The 21,580-nt window shown below is 44.9% G+C and overlaps 1 protein-coding gene across 3 annotated transcripts in view; it reads right to left on the minus strand.

Moving 5' to 3' along the window:
* Positions 1-21,580, minus strand: part of VIT (vitrin) — a 127,156-nt gene that overhangs the window by 20,833 nt on the left and 84,743 nt on the right. For 2 of the 3 annotated variants that reach the window (XM_033176048.1, XM_033176050.1), the window contains 5 exons: positions 21,061-21,117; positions 19,799-19,864; positions 13,188-13,232; positions 11,562-11,624; positions 7,451-7,598 (listed from right to left, as the gene is read on the minus strand). In XM_033176048.1, the coding sequence (XP_033031939.1) occupies positions 7,451-7,598; positions 11,562-11,624; positions 13,188-13,232; positions 19,799-19,864; positions 21,061-21,117 (379 nt within the window). The remainder of the gene's footprint in view (positions 1-7,450; positions 7,599-11,561; positions 11,625-13,187; positions 13,233-19,798; positions 19,865-21,060; positions 21,118-21,580) is intronic. The other variant, XM_033176049.1, reaches the window with a different exon arrangement.

The following is a 21,580-nucleotide window of genomic DNA, read 5'->3' on the forward strand; positions in this document are numbered from 1 at the left end:
AGACTATTTTAAAAGTTCAAAGAAGTATGCCACTAAGTTTTTACGCAAACAATCTTTTAATTTGTAATTTTATTACAGGTTCTTATTAAATGCAAACACAAAATATTTTTCTAGGGAATATCAAAGATTTCCTTTGAAAATAAGAGAAGAAAACGTAGAGGTTGATAGCTGAAAGAGAAAATTTAGATTGTTCTGTGTTTGGAGGAAGACCTAGGATTAATGAAAGGCATGATAGGAAGCCAGAAGTTGGCTGTGCCTAGAAAGGAGGAATTTGTGGTAATAGTAAATGGCTACCCTACAAGGGTTTAAGAAGCAAACAAACACCTGTCAGAAATGGGCACAGGTGTTTGATTCTTAGGAAGGCTTGAGGGCTAGGGACAGGGAAATTGGATGGATCATCAGTGTTTCCAGACCTACCTGATGATAAAACTCACCTAAAGCACTTATTAAACTATATAGGTTACCAGTCCTCTCCTTGAAAGAAAATCCACGGGGCTGGGAGATCCAGGTGATTCTTATTCTCAGGAAGGTTTATAAAGCTCTGGATTCTAGAAGCCTTCTGAGGCCCTTTCAGTCCAAAAGCACCTATTCTGTTTCAGCCCTGGGGGTCTACTGGTTTACCCCATGACAAACTGAGTCACGGAATGAGTCTCTCAAATGGATTTTTACGCCAGTAGAGAAATAGTAACAAATCATAATTCCCTCCAAGAAGAACTTTTCTGAACTATTTTCTCAAACAAGAAATCAACTTAAGGTTACAATCAAATAACTATTTAGCCTTTTAATTGTTTTACTAGCTAATATGTGATGCTTTATGGACTTAGTCAATGAGATGGACCATGCCTGTAAGATCAGGAGGATGTTTCAGGTCACACGCCAGGGGCTGCAGACTTGTCCCTTGAGGGTATTACCTGGCTCAGATGGACAATCATTCTGCCCCCATCCTCCCAGACAGCTATGAGCTCTGCTAGAGCAGCTATGACCAGCCCAGGGTGCAGTGGTCTGGGCCAATCTGCTGAGGGCCTTTGCACAACTAGCCCTGGATGAATGGGAACTGGTCTTTTCCACATTTCCCAGCATCAGAAAAGGGGGAGCAGGGTCTTATAATCAAATTTCATTTTTAAGTGAGTTTTTTTTTTTTTTTTCTGCAATAACTATGAGAATTCCACCCGTCTACTAAAAAGGGTAGAAAATTGAGCTGCATGAACCTCTTCCTGCTGGAGTAAATGTGAATCACGTGCAATCTGCTGATCCGAGAGCCACTCCCAAACAAACTGGCTCACCAGCTGCTAATCTGCAACCACATCACAGGGCTCCGTGAGTGCTGGGGAAGTGGGGCATCTTGGCAACAGAGCTTCCCAAGCTCAGATGTGCATCTGATCACCTGGGGATCTTGTTAAAATGCAGAGTCTGACTCTGTAGACCCGGAGTGAGGTCCGAGGTTCTGCATTTCTAACAGCCTCCCAGATGATACTGTGGATCACACTTGGAGTAGCAATGTCTTAGAGGATGCTTTAGTAATAACAATAATAGAAATCAGCAGTGGGGCTTCCAGTGATAAGAGGAAGGGAAGAAAATAAATAAGAAGTCTAGAGAAGGGAAATGAAAGGCAGAGAAAGGGAGGAAGGTGGAGCTCTCGCAGCTCTCTGGACTGGTCACTGGGGGGGTCAGGGGGCACTGGGGGACTGGGCTTCACTGGAGGACAGCACAGGCCCGTGGGAGTATTCCGGCGTTTAATCTGGCCGCAGCAGAGAATCAGCTGGGGAACTCGAAGAACTAATGATGCCTGGGCTCCACACTCAGAAAATCTGATTTAACTGATGTGAAGTTTGATCTGGGCGTCCGGAGTTCTAGGAGCTCCCAGGTGGTTCTGTTGGGCATCAGGGTGGCCATCTGCTTCTCTGGGGGGAGACTGATCTCAGGGACCCCAGATAAACCCAGTGGATGTGTGAGGAGAACTGAAAGGGGAGGGGTGGAAGTCAAGCGCAGTCGTTTGTATGTGCCTCCAGGAGCCCTGCATGATAGAGAAGAAAAAGCATAGGAGGAAGAAGAAAAACCTCAGAATCTTATGATTTTTGGGCAAATTGTATTCACAGCTCACTTGGCCTTGAGACTCTGTGTTCCTGAGGAGTGTGGCTTGTGGGCCTCACCTTCCTGTCTCTCAGGAGAGAAGTGGCATGGTAGGGTCTTCGCAAGGGGCACTAGGCCCTGGAAAATCAGGCCAGGCAGGTGACAGGGAGCTGTTCTGAGATCTTGAGAATTACAGATTAAAATACCAACTTCTGGGCCTCATCCCCTTGCCAGATTCTGGTTTAATAGGTCTGAGGCGGGACCCAGGCATCAGCATTTTAAAAAGCTCCCCAGGTAATGCCAACGTGAAGTCAAGGCCCAGACAGCCCCTTCCTGCTCTGAAGTCCGAGGGTGGGTGCTGTGATTCACCTCTGCCAGCCCCCATCCCAGCTGCATTTCATGCCCCAGCCCCTCCCACTCCTCCCCTCTTTTTTTTTTGGCTGCAGACTCAGAGAATGAGAGAGACGGGTCCTCATTGCCAGTTATATTAGCTACCTATTGCTGTTGTAACAAATGATGATAAACTTGCTGGCTTAAACAACACACACTTAGTTGAGAGTTCTGGAGGCCCCAAGTCTGACATGGGTCTCCACGGCCGAAAGCAAGGTATGGGCAGAGCTGTGCCCCTCTCTAGAGGCTCCAGGGAGAATACGTTTCCTGGTGTTTCCCAGCTTCTAGAGTACGCCTTCACTTCTTGCTCACGGCCCTTTCCTCCATCTTTAAAGCCAGCAATGTTACATCTTTCTGACTACGCTTCCATCGTCACACCTCCCTTGGACTGACAATAGCTGGGAAAGGTTCTCCACTTCTAAGGACTCGTGTGGCTACACTGCACCATCCCTATAACCCAGGAGAATCCCCCATCTCAGAGTTGTTAACTTTAACCACATCTGCAAAGTCCCTTCTGCTGGGTGAGGTAAAACATTGACTGGTTCCAGGGATTTGGACATTGACAACTTTCGGGTCATTATTTTGCCTAACATACCGGACATGGCATTTTGCTTCTTCCACTCAACTCTGACTGTCCTGCACTTGGTGGCTCAGCCGACCTATGGAAGCTACTCTGCCCAGCTGAATGCATGACCATGAGTCTTCAGTCCAGGAGCTGAAGTTGGGTGGGCTGAGAAGTGAGAAGACTAAGGAGATGTGGCCAATTCAGAGCCACTCGCTAAACCACGGGACAGCTATTATAGACTCATAAGCAAGGTAAGTCTATTTGATTTTCAAATGAAGAAAAACCCAACAGTTTCCTTCATCCCACAACTGTTTCCAATTTTGATATCCTATGGTTGATTACAAAGAACGTGTGCAATTATGTTCCCTTTTTTGGAGCCTGAAATGAAAGTGTAGTGAAGGTCTGGAAGACATTTAGCACCTGTGGGTCTGGGCTGCCGCTCAAATGCAAGGTGTTTGGCCAGGTGTTTGTTACTAGAGTTCACCTAATGGCTTGCCCTGACTGTTCTTTCATTGACTCTTTCCGTTTTCCTGTTGGTATTAGGTGCAATTATAAGCCTTTGGGTCGTATAATTTGAACTTAGAATTCATGTGCAAGACAGGGGCTTGATCCTTGGCCTTTTGTCCTCAAACAATGTCTCAGTCTTTAGGAGGTGAAAAGTAGCAATTATCAGACATTTTCTTGGCAGATGAGTGGAATCTCTGCTTTCAAGACAATTTTGTTTGACATTTTAGGGATTAACCCAAGACTAATATTTGTCCTCTGCCCCAGTCATGCATTTAGCTGCGTGTTCTTGGGAAAGTCAGTCAACCTCTCTGACTCTGCATCAGAAGCTGCCTCTATTCCTGGAGGCATGCGATGAGTGTGGTAGGAATGCTGTGGTTGCTGCCAGGTTAATGTGATTGTGGGCTATGGGCCCTGCAGGTGGGGAGCATGGGAGAGGGTGCTGGCCCAGTTCCATGGTGGTTGAGACTTCTGTTGGGCCCGGACCAGAGGTAGGAACTCAGCCAGTGCAAAGTGAAGTTATGGAGGAGCATAAACCAAGAGCCTGGCAGAAGATGCTTGTCTGCTGAGAGAAGATCAGAATGGACAGGCAGAGAGGCGTAGAGATGCAGGCAGAGGTGGGGAAGGGGATGGCCAATGACTCGTCGGTCCTGTGAACACTCACCTTTCCATGAATCTCCCTTCACCTGGGCTACCTGGAGTGGTTTTCTGTTCCTTGTACCCAAAATGTCTTTGAGGAGATTGAGGAGTCAAGATGTGTTGCATTTTGTCAATGAGATCATTTTTATAGGTCTTATATAAATAAGTTAATATTTAGTGTGAGTCTTTTAACTTCTAAATTTGTCTTTCAAGTTCTAAATTTTAAAGTCTAAATTCTGACTCAGCTCTCCTAAGGAAAACCCAGGGAAAGAATCTTCCAGGAAGCTGTGTGGACCAGGGGCAGTGGTAACGGAGGGGAGAGGGGAGGGAAGGAGCAGTTCTGAGCTCTGGAGCCCTCCTCCCTTGGCCAGGTCCTTCTCAGCCTCAGTCTCTCCTTCCAGTGCTAGTTCTCTCTTTTTTTTTTTTTTGAGACGGAGTCTGGCTCTGTCACCCAGGCTGGAGTGCAGTGGCTGGATCTCAGCTCACTGCAAGCTCCGCCTCCCGGGTTTATGCCATTCTCCTGCCTCAGCCTCCCAAGTAGCTGGGACTACAGGCGCCCACCACCTCGCCCGGCTAGTGTTTTGTATTTTTTAGTAGAGACGGGGTTTCACTGTGTTAGCCAGGATGGTCTCGATCTCCTGACCTCGTGATCCGCCCGTCTCGGCCTCCCAAAGTGCTGGGATTACAGGCTTGAGCCACCACGCCCGGCCCCAGTGCTAGTTCTTGATGAGGCGGTCATTTCTTTGTAGGGCCTTATTTCCTCACTACAACACAAAGAGGCAGAATCAGGTGCTCTCAAGGCCTCAGGCTGTGATTCCAAGAGTGCAGGGATGATTTTAAGGGGGAGGAAAGAGGGCGTTAGAATCTGGTGAGAACCCAAATCACCAGGATGCCCCACTCCCTTCCTCTGTATGCACTTACGCATACAGCAGGGATTGAAGGGGACCATCGAGGAGAGGAAGCTGGACAAGTGAAACCAACAGCAGTTTCTGCTGAAAAAATGTGTCTCCCCCTCAGCCTCATCACACCCTTCTCAGGCCGCCCTCTCATTTGGTTTCCCACGTTCCACGGATGGATGTAGCACCTCTGTGCAACACATCAATTCATCATTGATCACCCCACCTCCTCAGGACCCTAAGACTGCAAGGAAAGGAGAGGCAGCTATCTGGTCTGTTAGTCCCACATTCATTTACTGGATGTCTTCTGAATACAGAGCTGGTCACTGAATTACAGGACACCAGGGCTGGCAGAGCCCTGATAAATCATCTGGTCTGACCCTCGTGCTACACAGATGGCAGCACTTACAAGGAGAGGTTAAGTGACTGGCTTAAGGTCACACAGAGGAGCTAAGGCCCGAATTCAGATCACCTGTCAGCAGTTCATTGTGCTTTCCACGCCACCCTGTTGCCGGGGGAGGGTGAAGATGATGGATTAGCTTATGTGAGCATAAAACAGTGGAAAACACACACATTTCCCTAAGTGCTACAAATTAGTAAGAACCCCAGGAAAAAGGCAGACACAAGGGATTTTTTTAGAAAGTAAAATTGAAAAGCATGGGGGTAAACTCTTGCTTGTAAATGGTGATCACATTAGGAATAGGTGGGGAAAATGTTTTGGGGGAAGGCGTCTTTGTTTTTCTTCCTTCCCTGCTACATTTGTTCTCTAATCCATGCTCTCATCAGCAACACTATTCTCATGCTATTTTTCTTTTCCCTGACATATTTATCACCTTATTTTCATATTATACTATAAACCTTGGTATATACAAGTTTTTAAAGCAGTCATTTTTAATGCAAGATAACACACCAAGCTTTGAGGCCCCCAGTAAAATTGACTAAGGACATCTGGCATTAAAACGCTTACGTTTCCTCTCTAGTAAAACCTGCCATCCATTGGCTGTCTGTAAAAAGTAACACAGGAATGAAAATGGGCTGGCATTTTGAAACCAAAAATACTCCCCAAAATCGCACTTTTCTTATTTCAATTCAAAAACTTCAAGATAGATCACCTGACATTGAGAGGTGATATTTGGAGCAATTGCTTATTTTTATCTAATTGAGTTTGATTACATACAAGTCCCAGTTAACTCATCTACTAATTTTTCCTGACAGGAATAGAAGGTAGTACTAAATGGGTAATTGGAATTAAATTCTAAAAACACAAATGTTGTAGGTCCTTATGAAAATAAAGCATTTTTATTTATTTCTCTTGACAACTCAAAACTACATATTCTAGTCTCTTTGATAGAACAACCTTGGTTAAAATGAAACCCCTGAAGGCGCTGGAGACCCTGTGGGTGTTGTCAGGTATGGATAGTTTTTCTTTTCAGGAGGGTGAGTAAGCTGTGACCGCAGCTTCTGAGCAATAGGCACCACAGGTTATGATGGTTTCCACTTCCATTGCCCCTTCCAAACCCACTGGTCCTTTGTAGGAGGCATGATACCCATTCTGCCCTCAGTGATTCTTGGTCAAAAGGCTACCTATTGAAGATGTGTGTATACACTTAAGATTATGCACGCTTGTTCTTTTGATTGTTTATTATCAATATCTGTATATCTGTTTCAGTGACACATCTATTCATATCTGAAATAAGAGTGATTTATTACCGCCAAATAAAAGACTGAGACTGGTGTCAACATGAGCCCTCAATTTCTACCCTAAGTAAAATCATAGAACAGGTTGGGGAAAGTCATCTAGGTGCTCAGCGGACTGATGGGGGCCATCTCTCTTCCCACCCATTCTTCCTCATTGCCTGGTGGGTTTTTCCATTACCAGTGCAGGGGCCTAAGGTTATTGGAGAAAAGAGAAGATACAACCGAAAGCACCAAGTTCTCTAGGTGTCTAACCTATAGGTGGATAGGCTGTAGCACAGGGTGGAGTCCCTCAAACAAATGCTCTAATAGTCAGGGTTGAAAGCAGATCCAACCTTCTTGATTTACAGATAAGGAAACTGATAATCAGAGAGGTGAAGGCCTAGCCCAAGGCCACACAGCTTGTTAGTGGCTAAGTTAACACTCACACCCATCTCTCCTATTTTCCAGACAAATAAATACTCTTGAGTGCAAATGCCATCTAGTTACAAGTGTTTTTTGATCTGTCCTTTCCTTCAGGAAGCCACAGATTTCTTAAATGGCATCTGGATTGCTTCAGTTTTTTTCATTTACATTTGCATTAGGGAAGAGAACAAATCTGTGTTCAAGAACATGTTGGTAATATTTGTGGCATAAAATTAAGCACATGGCATGACTTCCTTTCTGGATTCAGAACATTAACTGCACTTACCCATACTGGACAACACCCATCAGTGGACCGGCAGGGCCAATGTCAAGAGCTTGGGCAACACCAGCCAGGAGCTGCTTCTGGATTCGGAATCGCCGTTTGCCAATGCTGGTGCTCCCATCAATTAAAAACGACAAGTCAATTTTGCAGTCTGCGGAATGGAAAAAGACTATGATTCTCATGATCTCTCACTGCATTTACCTGGGCATCCTCTCGTTCCTCCTTCTCCATCAGAGCCCCCTGAGAAATGAAAAGAAATGGAAAAAAAGGTAGTAAGATGCAGGGTATATTTATTTACATCCCACAGGGGTTTCCCTGAGCACCAGGGTCTTGGACACTTGGGCTATTCCTTATTTCCATAACCATTTAAAACTCTACGTATCTGCCACAATTACGGGTTTCAGAAGCAGCGACGTCCTAGCCAAGCTTGGGAAGGCTATCAATGGTTTCCTAGGCTCAGATCTTCTAAGTGCAGACTCCCCGTTGTGAGAATTCATCAAGACTGAATCTCAAGAGTGTGTGACTTTTTGCTCTCACCCTAACTTTTTAGAAATAAGTGTTGGATTTTTATAAGGTGTGAGAGATCTGCAAGGCCAGCACTGAGGGCGGGCGGGCATTATAGAATAAGAAATTGATATCCATATTCTCCTTCATTTCCCTGGGCAAGGCAACCAAAGAAATTATCCACATATATGTATAGGATGTCAGTCCTTGTTTGTAGCTATCTTAGAGTTTTTTCTTTCTTTCTTTTAGTTGTGATGAAGACTAGGATAGTTATTCTGGCTTAGGATCTCTGGATCTCTGTGGATCACTATGAAGGTTATAAGAGAGGTAAAGGAACTAGTGAAAACCCACACAGGTTAATGGAAATTAGTGTTTTCTTTGCTGTAGACAGGAATGATATCATCTCAGTATGATAAAACTGACTATTCAATGCTGATAAGAGGTTCTTATTGGGAGCTATAGATCCCTTTGATTAGTAAAAAGTGAAAAATAAATTATTTAACAGTTGCAGTTTAGAAGACAAAAATGTTTCAAAACAGATCTCCATACAGAGGGGGAAAAAAAGAAGGCCGGGCGTGGTGGCTCATGCCTGTAATCCCAGCACTTTGGGAGGCCAAGGTGGGCGGATCACAAAGTCAGGAGATCAAGACCATCCCGGCTAACATGGTGAACCCCCATCTCTACTAAAAATACAAAAAATTAGCTGGGCGTGGTGGCGGGTGCCTGTAGTCCCAGTAACTCGGGAAGCCGAGGCAGGAGAATGGCGTGAACCCAGGGCGTGGAGCTTGCAGTGAGCCAAGATCGCGCCACTGCACTCCAGCCTGGGAGACAGAGCAAGACTCCGTCTCAAAAGAAAAAAAAAAAAAAAGAGAGTAAAGTTGGAAATTTCTAGGCTGCTGTATCCAAGAGGACACTGGGGCACTGCCCATCGGGGGTGGGGAGCAGCGGCCAGACAGGCCTGCACCTCTCTGATCTGCACACAACCACCCACATTCTCTACTGTGCATTGTTGCCATGGGGCTGGAGGAGAAGCTCTGTAGGTGGAGAGGGTTGTTGCTAGTTTAACAAAATCGTTTTAAAGAGGAAAGCAATAAATGAACATGAGTTGACAAAGTTTTGAGCAGAAGAATTGATGAGAAATATTTATTGCTGAGTGCTACAGCAGAACTGTGATTATGAGAAAAGTTATACCTGAGAATGTGTTTTATTATCTTGCAGTGTTGCATGGCAATCAAAACCAGGGAAGTAGGAGACGAGAGGGACCCGTCTGGGACTGGCTGACTTCGCTCCATCTAGAATCAGGGCACCTGTTTGTACCTTGGCTCAGTAGCAAATCTCAAAAGAAAAGCTTTTACCTCCTGTCGGCCTGCCTGTGCAGTGCCTACCAATTCATCCTTTGCAGTTGGCTTCCCTTGTCCTTTGCTGCCCCCAAACTGCCTATACCCAAGCATGATCTTGAGATGAAGAATGAAAGAGGCAAATAAAGTCCAGAAGCAGAGTTTAAAGATGCCACTAAAACCTGGGGTAAAGCAAAGGAGAAGCAGCATGTGATTCTCATAAGCAGCTTGTCATATTGTTGATTCCCAAGGAAGGCCAACTCATTTTTTTTCTGGCTGGGCTTGCAGTGTGAATTGTTGCCAGCAGGTGGCAGTGGAGTTCTTTAGGGCTTGCCGCCCACTAGCACCTACAGTTTGCTAGACTCTCAGGCTCCACCCAAACCTATAGAGTCAAGGCTGCATTTTAACAAGATCCCCAGGTGATTCCTGTGCACAGTAAAGTTGCAGAAGTACTCCTGAGGTGGGGTTTCCCTTCCAGATGTCAGTAGATTAGTTCAATATGCCTTTTGGAATAAAGTATTTTTGGGGAACAACTGTTAGTTAGAATAAGGGAATTTTCTTTTTACATGAATAAAGTACATGGATATTGTAGCATCTATTTTGATTCCTCACAGGCAGTTTTTCCTCATTTCTTACATCTTGAATTGTGTTCAGGATTAACACATTCATCTCATAGTTAGGTCTTAAGAAGGTGAGCTGTTTCTCTATTGCTTAATTCTCTTTACTCACTAGCCTGATGGCTGATACCAGGGTTATCTTTGCTCCTCTTTTAAATGACAATGGTTCCAGCTCAGGGCATGTTTTGACTGAGACCCATGGCTTTCTTATATGGAGATGAAAACATTCTGATCTGAAGATGCCAACATCAATGCTAACAGGTAGAATTGGGTTATGCAATGTTCAGTGTGAGCAATTTATTATGGCTACAGAAGAGGTCACCGGTTGAAAGTCAAGGAAGAGAAAGATATAGAATCTATGGGAATCAATCTACCAATTTATTTAATTGCTCTAGTTTCCTTCAACATGGTACAATTTTACAGATTAATGCTTTGTATTGTCCAATACATCAAGCCAGTGTTTCTTAACTCTGGATACATATCAGAGTCACATACATATCAGGGTTGCTAATGCAGCTTCAACAAATGAAGACTCCTGGGATTCACTCTGGACAGTGCTTCTCAAGGGTAAATGTGCAAAGGAATCAATCACTGTAGAACCAGCAAGTCTGGGGTGGAGTCTGAGATTCTGTGTTTCTAACAAGCTCCCTAGTGATGCTGATGCTGCTGGTCTCCAGACCACACTTTGGGTAGCAAGGTCTAGGGAGAACCTGATACAGAAGGTATGAGGCAGGAAGGTGGGCATCTCTAATAATGTCTTCAGGTGATTCTCATATGCAGCAAGGTTGAGCCTCACTGTCCATTGGTGGCTGACTAGTAGTGACTTTCTAGAGGAAATTGCAGGTGCTTTCCTTCCATACCTTGTAGCCTACTACTATACCGTTCTCATTTTCCTTATTTTTCTCTGGTTCTTCCTTTCTGATATCCTCAGGTGGTTTATCCTCCACCTAGTGTGGTTCTTCAGGCTTACGTCTTGTGTTTCTTCTTACTTTACTCTCTCTCCCTAAGTCACATTTTCTGTTCTCATAGCCTCAGTTTTGAACCATAGCTCATCGTCTTACAACTCTAAATTTCTGATTGGGCTGTTCCTTCTGAATGTCAGATCTGGGTAGTCTTCTCTCTACCAGATCAAATGTCTTGAAGAAGATGATAGACATAAACCTGCTCCATCCCCGGTATTCCTCACTGTAGTACCATTTACCTAGTTGCTCAGCTCATCTTTAACTTCTCCCTCTCTCAAACCTCTGCCTTCAATCCTATAGATTCTTCCTTCTCTGTATCTCTTGAATATGCCCATTTATCTTCATTTCCACTTCCAACTCCGAGCTCTGGCCACCATCATTTGCACTAGACAGTTGCCCCTGCCAACCTGCCCATCTCCTCCTTTCATCCTTCCTTGTCTTTCTGTTTCATCCCATTCTTCACCCTGTTGCCATAGTGATATTACAACATCTTGAGCCTCTCTCCCTCATGCACATAGACAGTTTATATCCTTCAAAAGCTTCCTTTTCCCCTTAGAACAAGGTGTCAAAAGAGAGGAGATAAATAGATCCATGGTAGGAGAGAGGCAGGTTTGAGTGGGAGTGAGTGGGAAGAGAGGAGAGAGCAGTTCAGATGTCAAAGACACCGTGGGTTTCTAGTTGTCAATTAACTTACTTGGATCTCCCAGGGGTACTGGCTCCAAAGACTGTGTGCTCAATTCTTCTTTTGGAACACGTCCTGGAAAGAGCAGTAAAACTTTTGGTGACTTACAAGGACAGGAAGCAACTGGCCTTACCCCAGGGAAGGGGACATAATGGATATTCACACCCAGCTTGGGGGCTTGGCTTAAAACTAACTGTGCTTTTCTTTACATTACCCCCATCCTGAGAAAAATAATAAATTAATATTTACTTACAGCCTATCAAAAACATAGTACTCTGCTGAGGGATTTGAAATAGGAGACTTGAGTTCTGCTCTCGTTAATTTATTATTTATTCTGAGCCTTAGTTTTGTTATCTGAAAGCGTTAAGCACTTTGCCATTGTAAATTATGCCTCTGTAAAAATCTGAAAATCTTGAGCCACAGAATGTGTCTTCCTCGAATAAACCTCCACCGTGTCAAGATCATGTAGGTCTTCAGTCAACATTTGGTGACTGAGACAAAGAACGAAGATGAGTAAGGCGCAAGGAGGACAATCTAATGAGGACTGGATGTGGACTGGAGAAAGACAGTTTATTTAAGAGCAACTCAAATAAGAGGGCTTAAAATGCACCTCCTCCCTCCTAGCTGTTTGAGACTAGAAGTAGAAATGCAAAAAGGTTTCATGCTGTCAGAAGCTGTGCGTATGGGTTGCATTTCAGCCTTGGGGAAGGGGGTTTCTTTAGAGCCATTTACATGTGAGCCAAATTCATAAATATACCATTTAAAGAAATAAAGACAACAAAAGCGAATTTTTTCAGGCTTGGTAAGACAAATGGGCTTCCCAGGAAGAGCGGCTTGCAGCACCGGAAGTGAGTCTCCCATTTTTAGGATGCCCGGAAGTTCCGGGATTCCCCGGGGGTGGAGGAAGATGCGGGGGCCATTGCTAGCGCTTGGCTGCAGTGAGCCTTCTACTAGCTTATTTTTTCCAGTTTGCAAAGCACATGATTTCATCCTTCCATTAAAGGCCAGCTAGCTCATCTCACTTCCTCACATCATTTTAAACATTCACTTTGGGTGTCTAACAGCATTTCTCAGCCAGGAGCCTGTCGTGGAAACGCCCCAACGCGCTGCGTTGGAGGAAGGGGAGAAGTACAAGTCCAGAGGCGGAGTCCTCTCTTTCACCTCCTTCTTCCCCTACCAGTACAATCTTCCCTCCTACGAAGAGCTGGAAGGTCTTGTTTGTTGGAGTTTCGAATATTTAATGCAGTAGGCAGCGAACAACACCCATTCTTGTGAAGGGAAAACCTGAAAGCCATTTTGCAAAGGAGGAAGTCGAGTTGGAGAAAGTTAAAGTGTGCTGCCAGATGGAGTGAGGATCCAAACCCATTTTGAGGGTGGGAAACTAGCTCCCTTCTAGCTTTTTGTCTTCACGTTTCCTCTCTCCCTTTTGTTATCCAGTATTGCTCCTTACCCCAGACCTCCCTAGGGAAGGAGTTTCAGTGTGCCCTTTGCAAGACCCTTAAGTCAGAGGCGGGAGCCATTAGAAATCCTAGGCTAGCGGAGCTCAGCCACTCTGCCAGCTGGATTATTAGACTCTTAGTTCTGTTATCCTATGCATCTTGATCCAGGCGTGACTGAGAGGTTGGGCTGTATAATTACCTTCATCTAAAAGGACCGATCCAGGTTTCCATGAGTCCATCTCTCCTGATTTTCAAAATTGAAAAGAAGCAAAACTTGTTACTTAAACCAAACCAGTAGAAACTCTCGAGTGAATTGCCGGGATGACAAGGTTTCCCCATTGTGTCCGAAAATTAAAGAAAGGAACAGAGGGCCAGAATTTTGGATGAAGCAACCTAAAATCTGTATGATTTTTTAAAATCTGAAGCTCTTAAGGTCAAAGTCATAAACATCTTTACCAGTTTCTTTTTCATTATGCACCAAGAATCTTGGAATAATGGGAATCCTCGGATTCAAAAGGAACTAAAAGTTCATCCATTCCAAACCATCTCCCAACCTGTTTTTACAACATCCCTGGCCTGCGAGTGGCTGGCTAGGGCTTGAATACCTCCAGAGAGAGAGGATTCAGTATATATTCAACCAAAGTAGTAGATTCCTTCTTGCACTATTGAGACTGAATCTTTTGTCCTAAATCCTGTCCCATCTATCCATAAGTCCACACTTATTAAGCACTCACTATGTGCCTAATATCGTTCTAGGTACATTTGTCCCACCTGTTTGAATTCCCTTGGAACTACACAGAACAAATATGGCCCTTTCAGGGAATAGGCAATCCGCTTATTTCCTGAGATTCTGCTTCTCGGTGTGTGACTCAAACAGAATAAAGGAAAGTAGCACCTGGACCTATATGCAGTAAGATGTTTAATGGCCTTCATCACAAACTGGTGCTGATGAAGTAGAAGGGGTGGAGGGGAGGGGGAGAGTCTTACCCAATAATCTCTGATCTTTTTTGGAAAATCATGGCTGAGAGGGGCTCAGGGGCAGCACAAATGTGTCAGAAAGCCTTATAACACAGAAATGGCTGTTTCCATTTCTTTCTGCTTCTCTCCCTCCTTTCCTCTCTTTTCCATGTCTCCCCTCCCTTCCTGCCTCCTTCCCTCCATCCCTCCCTCCTTCTCTATCTTAGATCAGAAAGTTGAGAGCATGATCAGCTTTTTATTTCTTAAAGGTTATCAGCTTTTCTGCCAGCTGAAATTACTAACACACTGAAAAAAGGTGATATTTTTCTTTATGTGATGAAGATGCCAGGCAGTTTTGAAAGGCAATCTGTTCTCACACATTCTGGTTTAATGGTGAGACCTGAGTTTAATCTAGTTCAGTCATTAACCAGGTGTGTGACCTTGAGCTAATCACAAACCCTTTGTGAGCCTTAGTTTCTTTGTAAGTAATATAAGCAGATTGGGCAGGATAGTCTCCACATTCAAAATATTTATGAAATGCTTAAACATTCTGATCAAGAACGTTCTGCTTCTTTAGCCTTATTACTTTATCGCCACCTACTGGTGAAAATATGCACTTTACCCTTTTCCTAAAAAAAGGTGCTGCAGGCTTCTCTCAGTTTTTGCCCAAGGCTTGCTTTCTTTTTCTTTTTTCTGATGCACTCTTGAATGTCAGGAAGATTAGGATGCTGGGTGCTCTACTACTTTATCAGGAGATAAACAGTCCCCCAACATCAGGGATTTCCAAGCCTCTTGCTCCTGTCTTAGAAGCCTGTCCTTATATTAACGCCACTTTCAGTTAGTTTGGGACAAGTTTGAACCAAATTACATTCATCCAAAAGCCAAAGGCTGAAAAATATTTGGACAGCTGAGACTTGGTGTTTTTTGGACTCAGTAGTAATGAGAAGTAAATTTGTGAGAACATTTGTATTCTGGCGTCAAGGAGGAACAGCGTGGTATCAAGAAAAAAGACGTCAGAAGCCCGTCCTGGGTCTGCCAGAGACCAACTGGGAGCCTGGGGAGCTCACTTACCTTCTTTCCGGTTCGCCTCCAGTTTTTTCCAGTGTAGGGTCGTCATAAAGACTTTCCCTGCACTGTCACATGGAGGAGACTCGAAGGAGGTAAATGTGTATAAAATCACTCTGAAAAGTGTACGTCACTCTTAGAAAAGCAGGGAATTATTTTTGTGTTTTGTGACAATTCTTGCTTGGTCATCTCATAGATACAGTCATGTCTAAAAGGAGTGTTGGTTCTAATACTGCATGTTCTCACTTACAAGTGGGAGCTGAATGATGAGAACACATGGACACATGGTGGGGAACAGCACATGCTGGGGCCTGTTGGAGGGTTGGGAGGGAGGGAGAGCATCAGGAAGAATAACTAATGGATACTGGGTTTAATACCTAGGTGATGGGATGATCTGTATAGCAAACCACCATGGCACACATTTACTTATGTAACAAACCTGCATATTTGGCACATGTACCCCTGAACTTCAGATGCAAGTTGGAAATTAAAAAAAAAAAAAAGGTGTATTGGTTCTGAGTGATTTCTGGGGTAAAAATATAGAAGCCATTGGTGTTTATGGAGAGCTTGCTTAGTGTCAGGCATTGACTGAGCACTTTCTATGTGTTAAGTCACAATCATCCAGTGACTTAGCTGCAGCTATGATCCCATTTTACAGGTAAGGACATTCACACACAGGGAGCGGCAGAACAGAACTTTAAGCCCAGGCAGGCAGGCTCCAAAGCCTACCCTTAACCACCATCTGTTTCTCACACACGAGGAGGAGTCATCATTGCTTCAGCATCTCAGGGTACTTGGTTAGGCCACTGAAGAGCTGGGCCTGGCCCAGCCACCTGCAACTCATGCTAATGTAGTCAAGTCTTCAAAAGGGCCCAGAACCATCCCTGCTCCTAAGACTGTGGTATAATCTTGGTGCTGGTTCCAGCTCCTTCTGTTCCCTGTACATCTAGAAGTCACCAACACAGGACCCAAGCAGGGCCTGCAAACATGGCCCTTCGGGCTCTCAAATTTTGTAAGACAGAAGCCCAAGTGGCCCTTCAGCTCCCTGGTTTCTTCCCAGTGACTCCCCTGGGGTGTAGTTTTTAGGAGGAAGTGGCTCTGAAAGGCAGCAGGCCTCTGGACCAGCAGAATCTCTAGGCTTCCCTTCTCTTCACCTGGCTTCATGTCCCAAGAGCTGCACATTCGGTGGAGAGCAGATTCTTGCTGTACTGAAGTGGGGGGCACTAAGAGGGTGGGGTGTTGCAGCTGTGCCCAGGGTGTTGCCATGCTGGTAGCGCATCGCACAAGGACTCTCAGAGAAGGCTGAGGACAGTCTGGGGTCCTGGGTGTAAGCCAGCATGTCAACAAAGCATCGACAGTCCCAGGTTTATACATGGGCTACCATCCAAGGCTCGGTGTGGGGTATTTTTTGGGAGACCTGGCAGCCTTTTCTCTTGGAAACAACATTAACTCTATTGTTAGGTTTCCAGACCAGTGAAGCTTCTTTGACACAAACATAGCTCCTGGTACGAAGCCAACCAGCGTAAGGATGGTTCCGAGGAAAAGCCACTGGGTTTTAACTTGAATTATCAGGAGCCCATCACCCCCACCTCCTCCATACAGCAGGAGTAGACTGCCCCAACTCCCAGAACCCTGGTAGGAGGGGTAAAGGCTGGCAGTGGGAGACCAAGTGCTTACGAGGCAGTGGCATTGCTGATGACTCTGAAGCGGGAGAGTGTGGGACCTGTGAAGGCAAAAGCCCCAGCAGCGCAATTCTAGAATTTGAAAATATTTGATTCATGTTTGCAGTTCTAATGTACAGCATAGTATCTGACATATAGTATGCTCAATAAATATTTTTAAAAATTAAATAACAGGTCCCCTTCCTGAGAGCTTCAGCTTAAATGCAGGAGGAGGGGTACATGAATTTCTATCTGTGGCTGAAGGCACCGTGGGAGAGGGTGGCAGGCATCACTCATGGGTCGTACACCTGGTGTCCTGTAGAAAGGAGGATGACAACATCATCAGGTCCACATGTAGCTGCTTGTGTCTGGGTTGATCTAAACACAAAGGAGGTGTTTAGTGCAGACCGCAGGATTTGGTTGCCCCACATGATATATTTTTATCAGTAACGGGAATGGAGACAGGTGGCATGTTTATCCGTTTTTCAGATGACACAAAGATTACAAGGATGTTAACACATTAAATGACAGAACTAATACTCAGGAAGACTGCAGCCGACTAAACAAAGGAAGGATTTAATAGAGATAGGTGATTTTTCCAATGTGGGCTTCAAAAACTCGATTGTACCTAGGCAGGATTGAGGTGATCTGTTTCTACGTAGGTATATGATAAAAAGTCCTGATCATGAGGTCAGGAGATCGAGACCATCCTGGCTAACACAGTGAAACCCCATCTCTACCAAATATAAAAAAAATTAGCTGGGCATGGTGGTGGGTGCCTGTAGTCCCAGCTACTTAGGAGGCTGAAGCAGGAGAATGGTGTGAACTTGGGAGGTGGAGCTTGCAGTGAGCCGAGATTGTGCCACTGCACTCCAGCCTGGGCTTTAGGTATTGCAAGCTCAGTAGGAGATGAGCCAATGGTGAGACAAGGCTTACTCCAAATGGAACTTGGGATGTTTTAGTGGAAGCAGAGTATTTAGGACTACAGAGGCAATTGCCTGGCACACTACCCAGGCAACATTGTGTTTGGGGTGCCCTGGTGTATGAATTATTAATAGTCTACAGCATAGTTAGAGGGTGTACTGTCAAGTCATGGAAAGACCTATTGGAGGGATTAAAGAAATATCCTGGAAAAGATGAGATATAAAAAAAGACATGAAGTCTGGCTTCATGTATTTGAAAGGCCCTCTAATTTGAGACACTCTCAAAGGTTCTCAGCCTTTTTATGTTCTAAAAAATTGTCAAAGACCCCAAAGACCCTTAGTTGGTATGAGTTATAGCTATTAATTTTTATCATTTAGAAATTACAACTATGCATCTTCTCATGTGAAACGGAATACTAACTGGCAATTTATTCAACTATTAATTTATTTTCACTTATTTTATTTTATTATTTCATTCTTTTTTTTTTGAGATGGAGTCTCCCTCTGGCCTAGGCTGGAGTGCAGTGGTGCCATCGCAGCTTACTGCATCCTCTGCCTCCCAGGTTTAAGTAATTCTCCTGCCTCAGCCTCCTGAGTAACTGGGATTATAGGCACCACCACCGGCTAATTTTTGTATTTTTAGTAGAGGCAGGGTCTCACCATGTGGACCAAACTAGTCTTGAACTCTTGACCTCAAATGATCCACCCGCCTTGGCCTCCCAAAGTGCCGGGATTACAGGCGTGAACCACCGCACCCTGCCTAACTATTAATTTACTTCAAAGTGACAATATAATTATTATATTTTAACGTAAGTGTTAATTTTTACTGAAAAATAACTGTTTTCTAAAACCAAGGGTTTGGTGAGAAGAGTGGCAAATGTCTCCAATGTCTATCATAATAGAAGATAGCTGGAGTCTGTTATCAGCTCCTGCAGTCAGTTGTGATATGTTGTTTTTGTTGAAATATGTGGAGAAAATCTGTCCTCACAATGACATGTAGTCAGAGAAGGGAAGATGTCATGGGATCTCTGAAAGCAGGGTCTTTGGACCACACTTTGAGAACCACTGCCTTAGACAAATTAGTAACGAGGAACTGAAGTTCTGGATAGTTACGTCTAACAGTTTCACCCACCAAATGAAGGGGCTGGGAATTCCCTACTACGTGAAGTATAGGGTAAAGGCCTCTGTCTGGCACACCATAAGTGATTCATTTTTAGGTGAGAAGTTAGACCAGATGTACTTTATACAATTCTTTCCAATTCCATAATCTGACAATTTTATAGCTGAGGAACTGGGCAGCTTGCCTTGTATACATGACTGCATCTGAGATGAGAGCTGGTCGAAGGATATCTAAGAACTCCAAATGTTCCTACATGCCTTTACTCAGGGTGTGCAAATGGCTTCCTCCCCCTGCAGGAGCCATAATGGGGCTTCCTAACTAGTCTAGGTCTGAGCACCTAGAGGGTGTTGCGGGAGTCCTTTAAGTCAGGAAGACTCCGACAGTTCATGGGAGGCTCTGAGGCACTCAGAGCAAAGTTGCAGGGATGATGGTGAAGAGAGAAGCAGCAGAAATTGGGTAGGATTTGAAGGTAAAAAGGAAACTAGGAACATCCGTGTGGGTCAAGACAGAGTGGCATTATTGGGAGCATAAAGGAGAATGAAGGAGAAACAGAGAATCCCAGAGCTGTAGAACTGGAGGACGGTAAACTCAGAAAAAGGGAATGAGGCCAAACGCATTCAGCAGAATACAGCCTTGAAACAAACCCAACATTGTCAGGCAGTAAAAAATTGAAGATGCAAATCAGGTAATGTGCCTCCTTGCCAACCATCCCCCATGCCATATCCCAACCACGTGCTGTGTTTGGGTATTCGTGCTTTATCCAGGAGGCCAGTCTGAGGATGGGCCTGGTAGGTGCAGAGTAGTGCAGAGACTGCTTAGTGGGGGAATCTCTTGAGGGGACACAAAGTAATGACAGCCCTTGGGTGTCTTTGTTGACAAAGATCTTCTCTTTGACGCACTGAGAACGGATCAATTAAAGAGACATTTTCTCAAGGTTAAATATCTCAGCATGCCCCCAAAGTCTGGTGACCTGAAGTTGAGCTGCAGAGGCCAAGAGCAAGTGTGTGGGGGAAGTCTTCCTGTTTGCAAAGTGCCACAGAGCAGATTCCCAGGGAGCAGGGATGGTAAGCAGTGGGCAACTTACCCAGGCCGATATCCGCTCTAACAGGTTTCTGGAAGGCAGCTCCTGAAGGATCTTGCCTTTGGATACCTGAGGGGATTACACAGGGTCAGCTGATGTACACACAGCCAGCAGGCTGCTTTCTTTCCTTATTTTGCCCCCTGGTGAAAATTACCTTAGTTCAGAGTTTCCTTGGAAGTCAGCTGAGCTCTCTGTGCCTGGCTGTACTTTTGGGGGTTGCAGAGGAGGCAAAAATCTTGGCCAAGGGGACAGGAGGAAACAGTGCCCCATGACTTCGCCTCCTGAAGAGTCCCACGAGTCTGTGGAGGCCTAAGATGGCCTTGGAGTCCTTGCCCTGGCCAGTGTTCTGATTCTCAAGCCTTTTTGTCCAGGAAAACAGCATGTGCATTGGCAAAGGTGCAATTGTGAAGCTCATAGAAGCTGCCCGCCCTGACCAGAGGAGCCCATGGGGCCCTTGTTCCTATCCAGTAGCAAGTAAAACAGAACCTACAGTTTCTAAGAACATGTGGAGAGTGGACGAGTATCCCCCAGCAGGGGGAAGACCTGAACACCCCGCCGATTGTAGGTCCTTCTGGTCCTAGTGCCCTGTGGCTTCAGAGGGAATGGTATACTTCCACCAAGTGTATCAGCCCATAGACCGGGCCGTGAGTAGAGTTTGTGGAAACCATCAAACCCTGCTAGATTTTCCTTTCTAATCTCTGCAGGCCTTTACAGTGCTGCAGAGAAGAGAATTTGCTGGATTCCTAGTTCTGCAGCCAAACCATTAAGAGGCATACAGAAATGAAGACAGCCAGGGGCATTTCAGAATTCATAGGTAAACTCCGGGGTGGAGGCGGGTGGGAGAGAATGTATTTCTATCCCCAGTGGCATAGAATTACTCAGGCAAAAAAGAGAAAAAAAAGGCTCTTGCCTGGGAGATGATACAAATTTCCCTCAGTGTTTTACCGTAGTTCCTCAAAAATAAGTCCCAGAGAGTGTCCCTTTTCAGGTCTGTAAGAGCCCAATTACTGAATCCTGAGACATTCCTGTCACAACCTCTACAGAATCACCTCAAGGGAACGGAGAGTGGGTCAGGGTTTTGCTTACTTAACCACTTCCTTACATGTTTTCTTATAGTTTGGACCCTTGAGCTATATCTTCTGTTGACCTAAGTGGTTTAATAGCCCTTGTCCAAATCTAAATTAAATGGCAAAGATGTGGAGAGGAACCCCATGTAAACAAGCTTAACTTTCATCAGTGGCTGGAAAGGGAGTTTAGAGTCTTACCTGAATCAGCTCCAGGCCTGTTTTGGCTGCTTGCGTAGGTGGTAGCGGACCAGAGATCTGTAAGAACATTTGACTGGTCAGAGCATGAATTTTATTTTATTTTAATTAATTAACTTATTTTTGAGTCAGAGTCTCGCTGTATGCCCAGAGCTGGAGTGCAGCAGCACGATCTTAGCTCACTGCAACCTCCGGGTTCAAGCGATTCTCCCACCTCAGCCTCCTGAGTTGCTGGGATTACAGGTGCGTACCACCAGGCTCGACTAATGTTTTGTATTTTTAGTAGAGATGGAGTTTTACCATGTTGGCCAGGCTGGTCTCAAACTCCTGACCTTGAGTGATCTGCCTGCCTCAGCCTCCCAAGGCATGAGCCACTGCGACCGGCCAATAAATTTTAACCTAACTGTTTTCATTCTTTCCATGATCCAACCTAGCAAAACATTACCAAGGTCGGAAACAAGGTGAAGCTCTATATTTTGGCAGTCTGAACCTGCCTTGGAAGAGGAATTCAAATAGAAAAAAA

This window comes from Trachypithecus francoisi, unplaced genomic scaffold, assembly GCF_009764315.1.
Source record: "Trachypithecus francoisi isolate TF-2019V2 unplaced genomic scaffold, Tfra_2.0 Lachesis_group17, whole genome shotgun sequence".
Lineage (NCBI taxonomy): Eukaryota > Metazoa > Chordata > Mammalia > Primates > Cercopithecidae > Trachypithecus > Trachypithecus francoisi.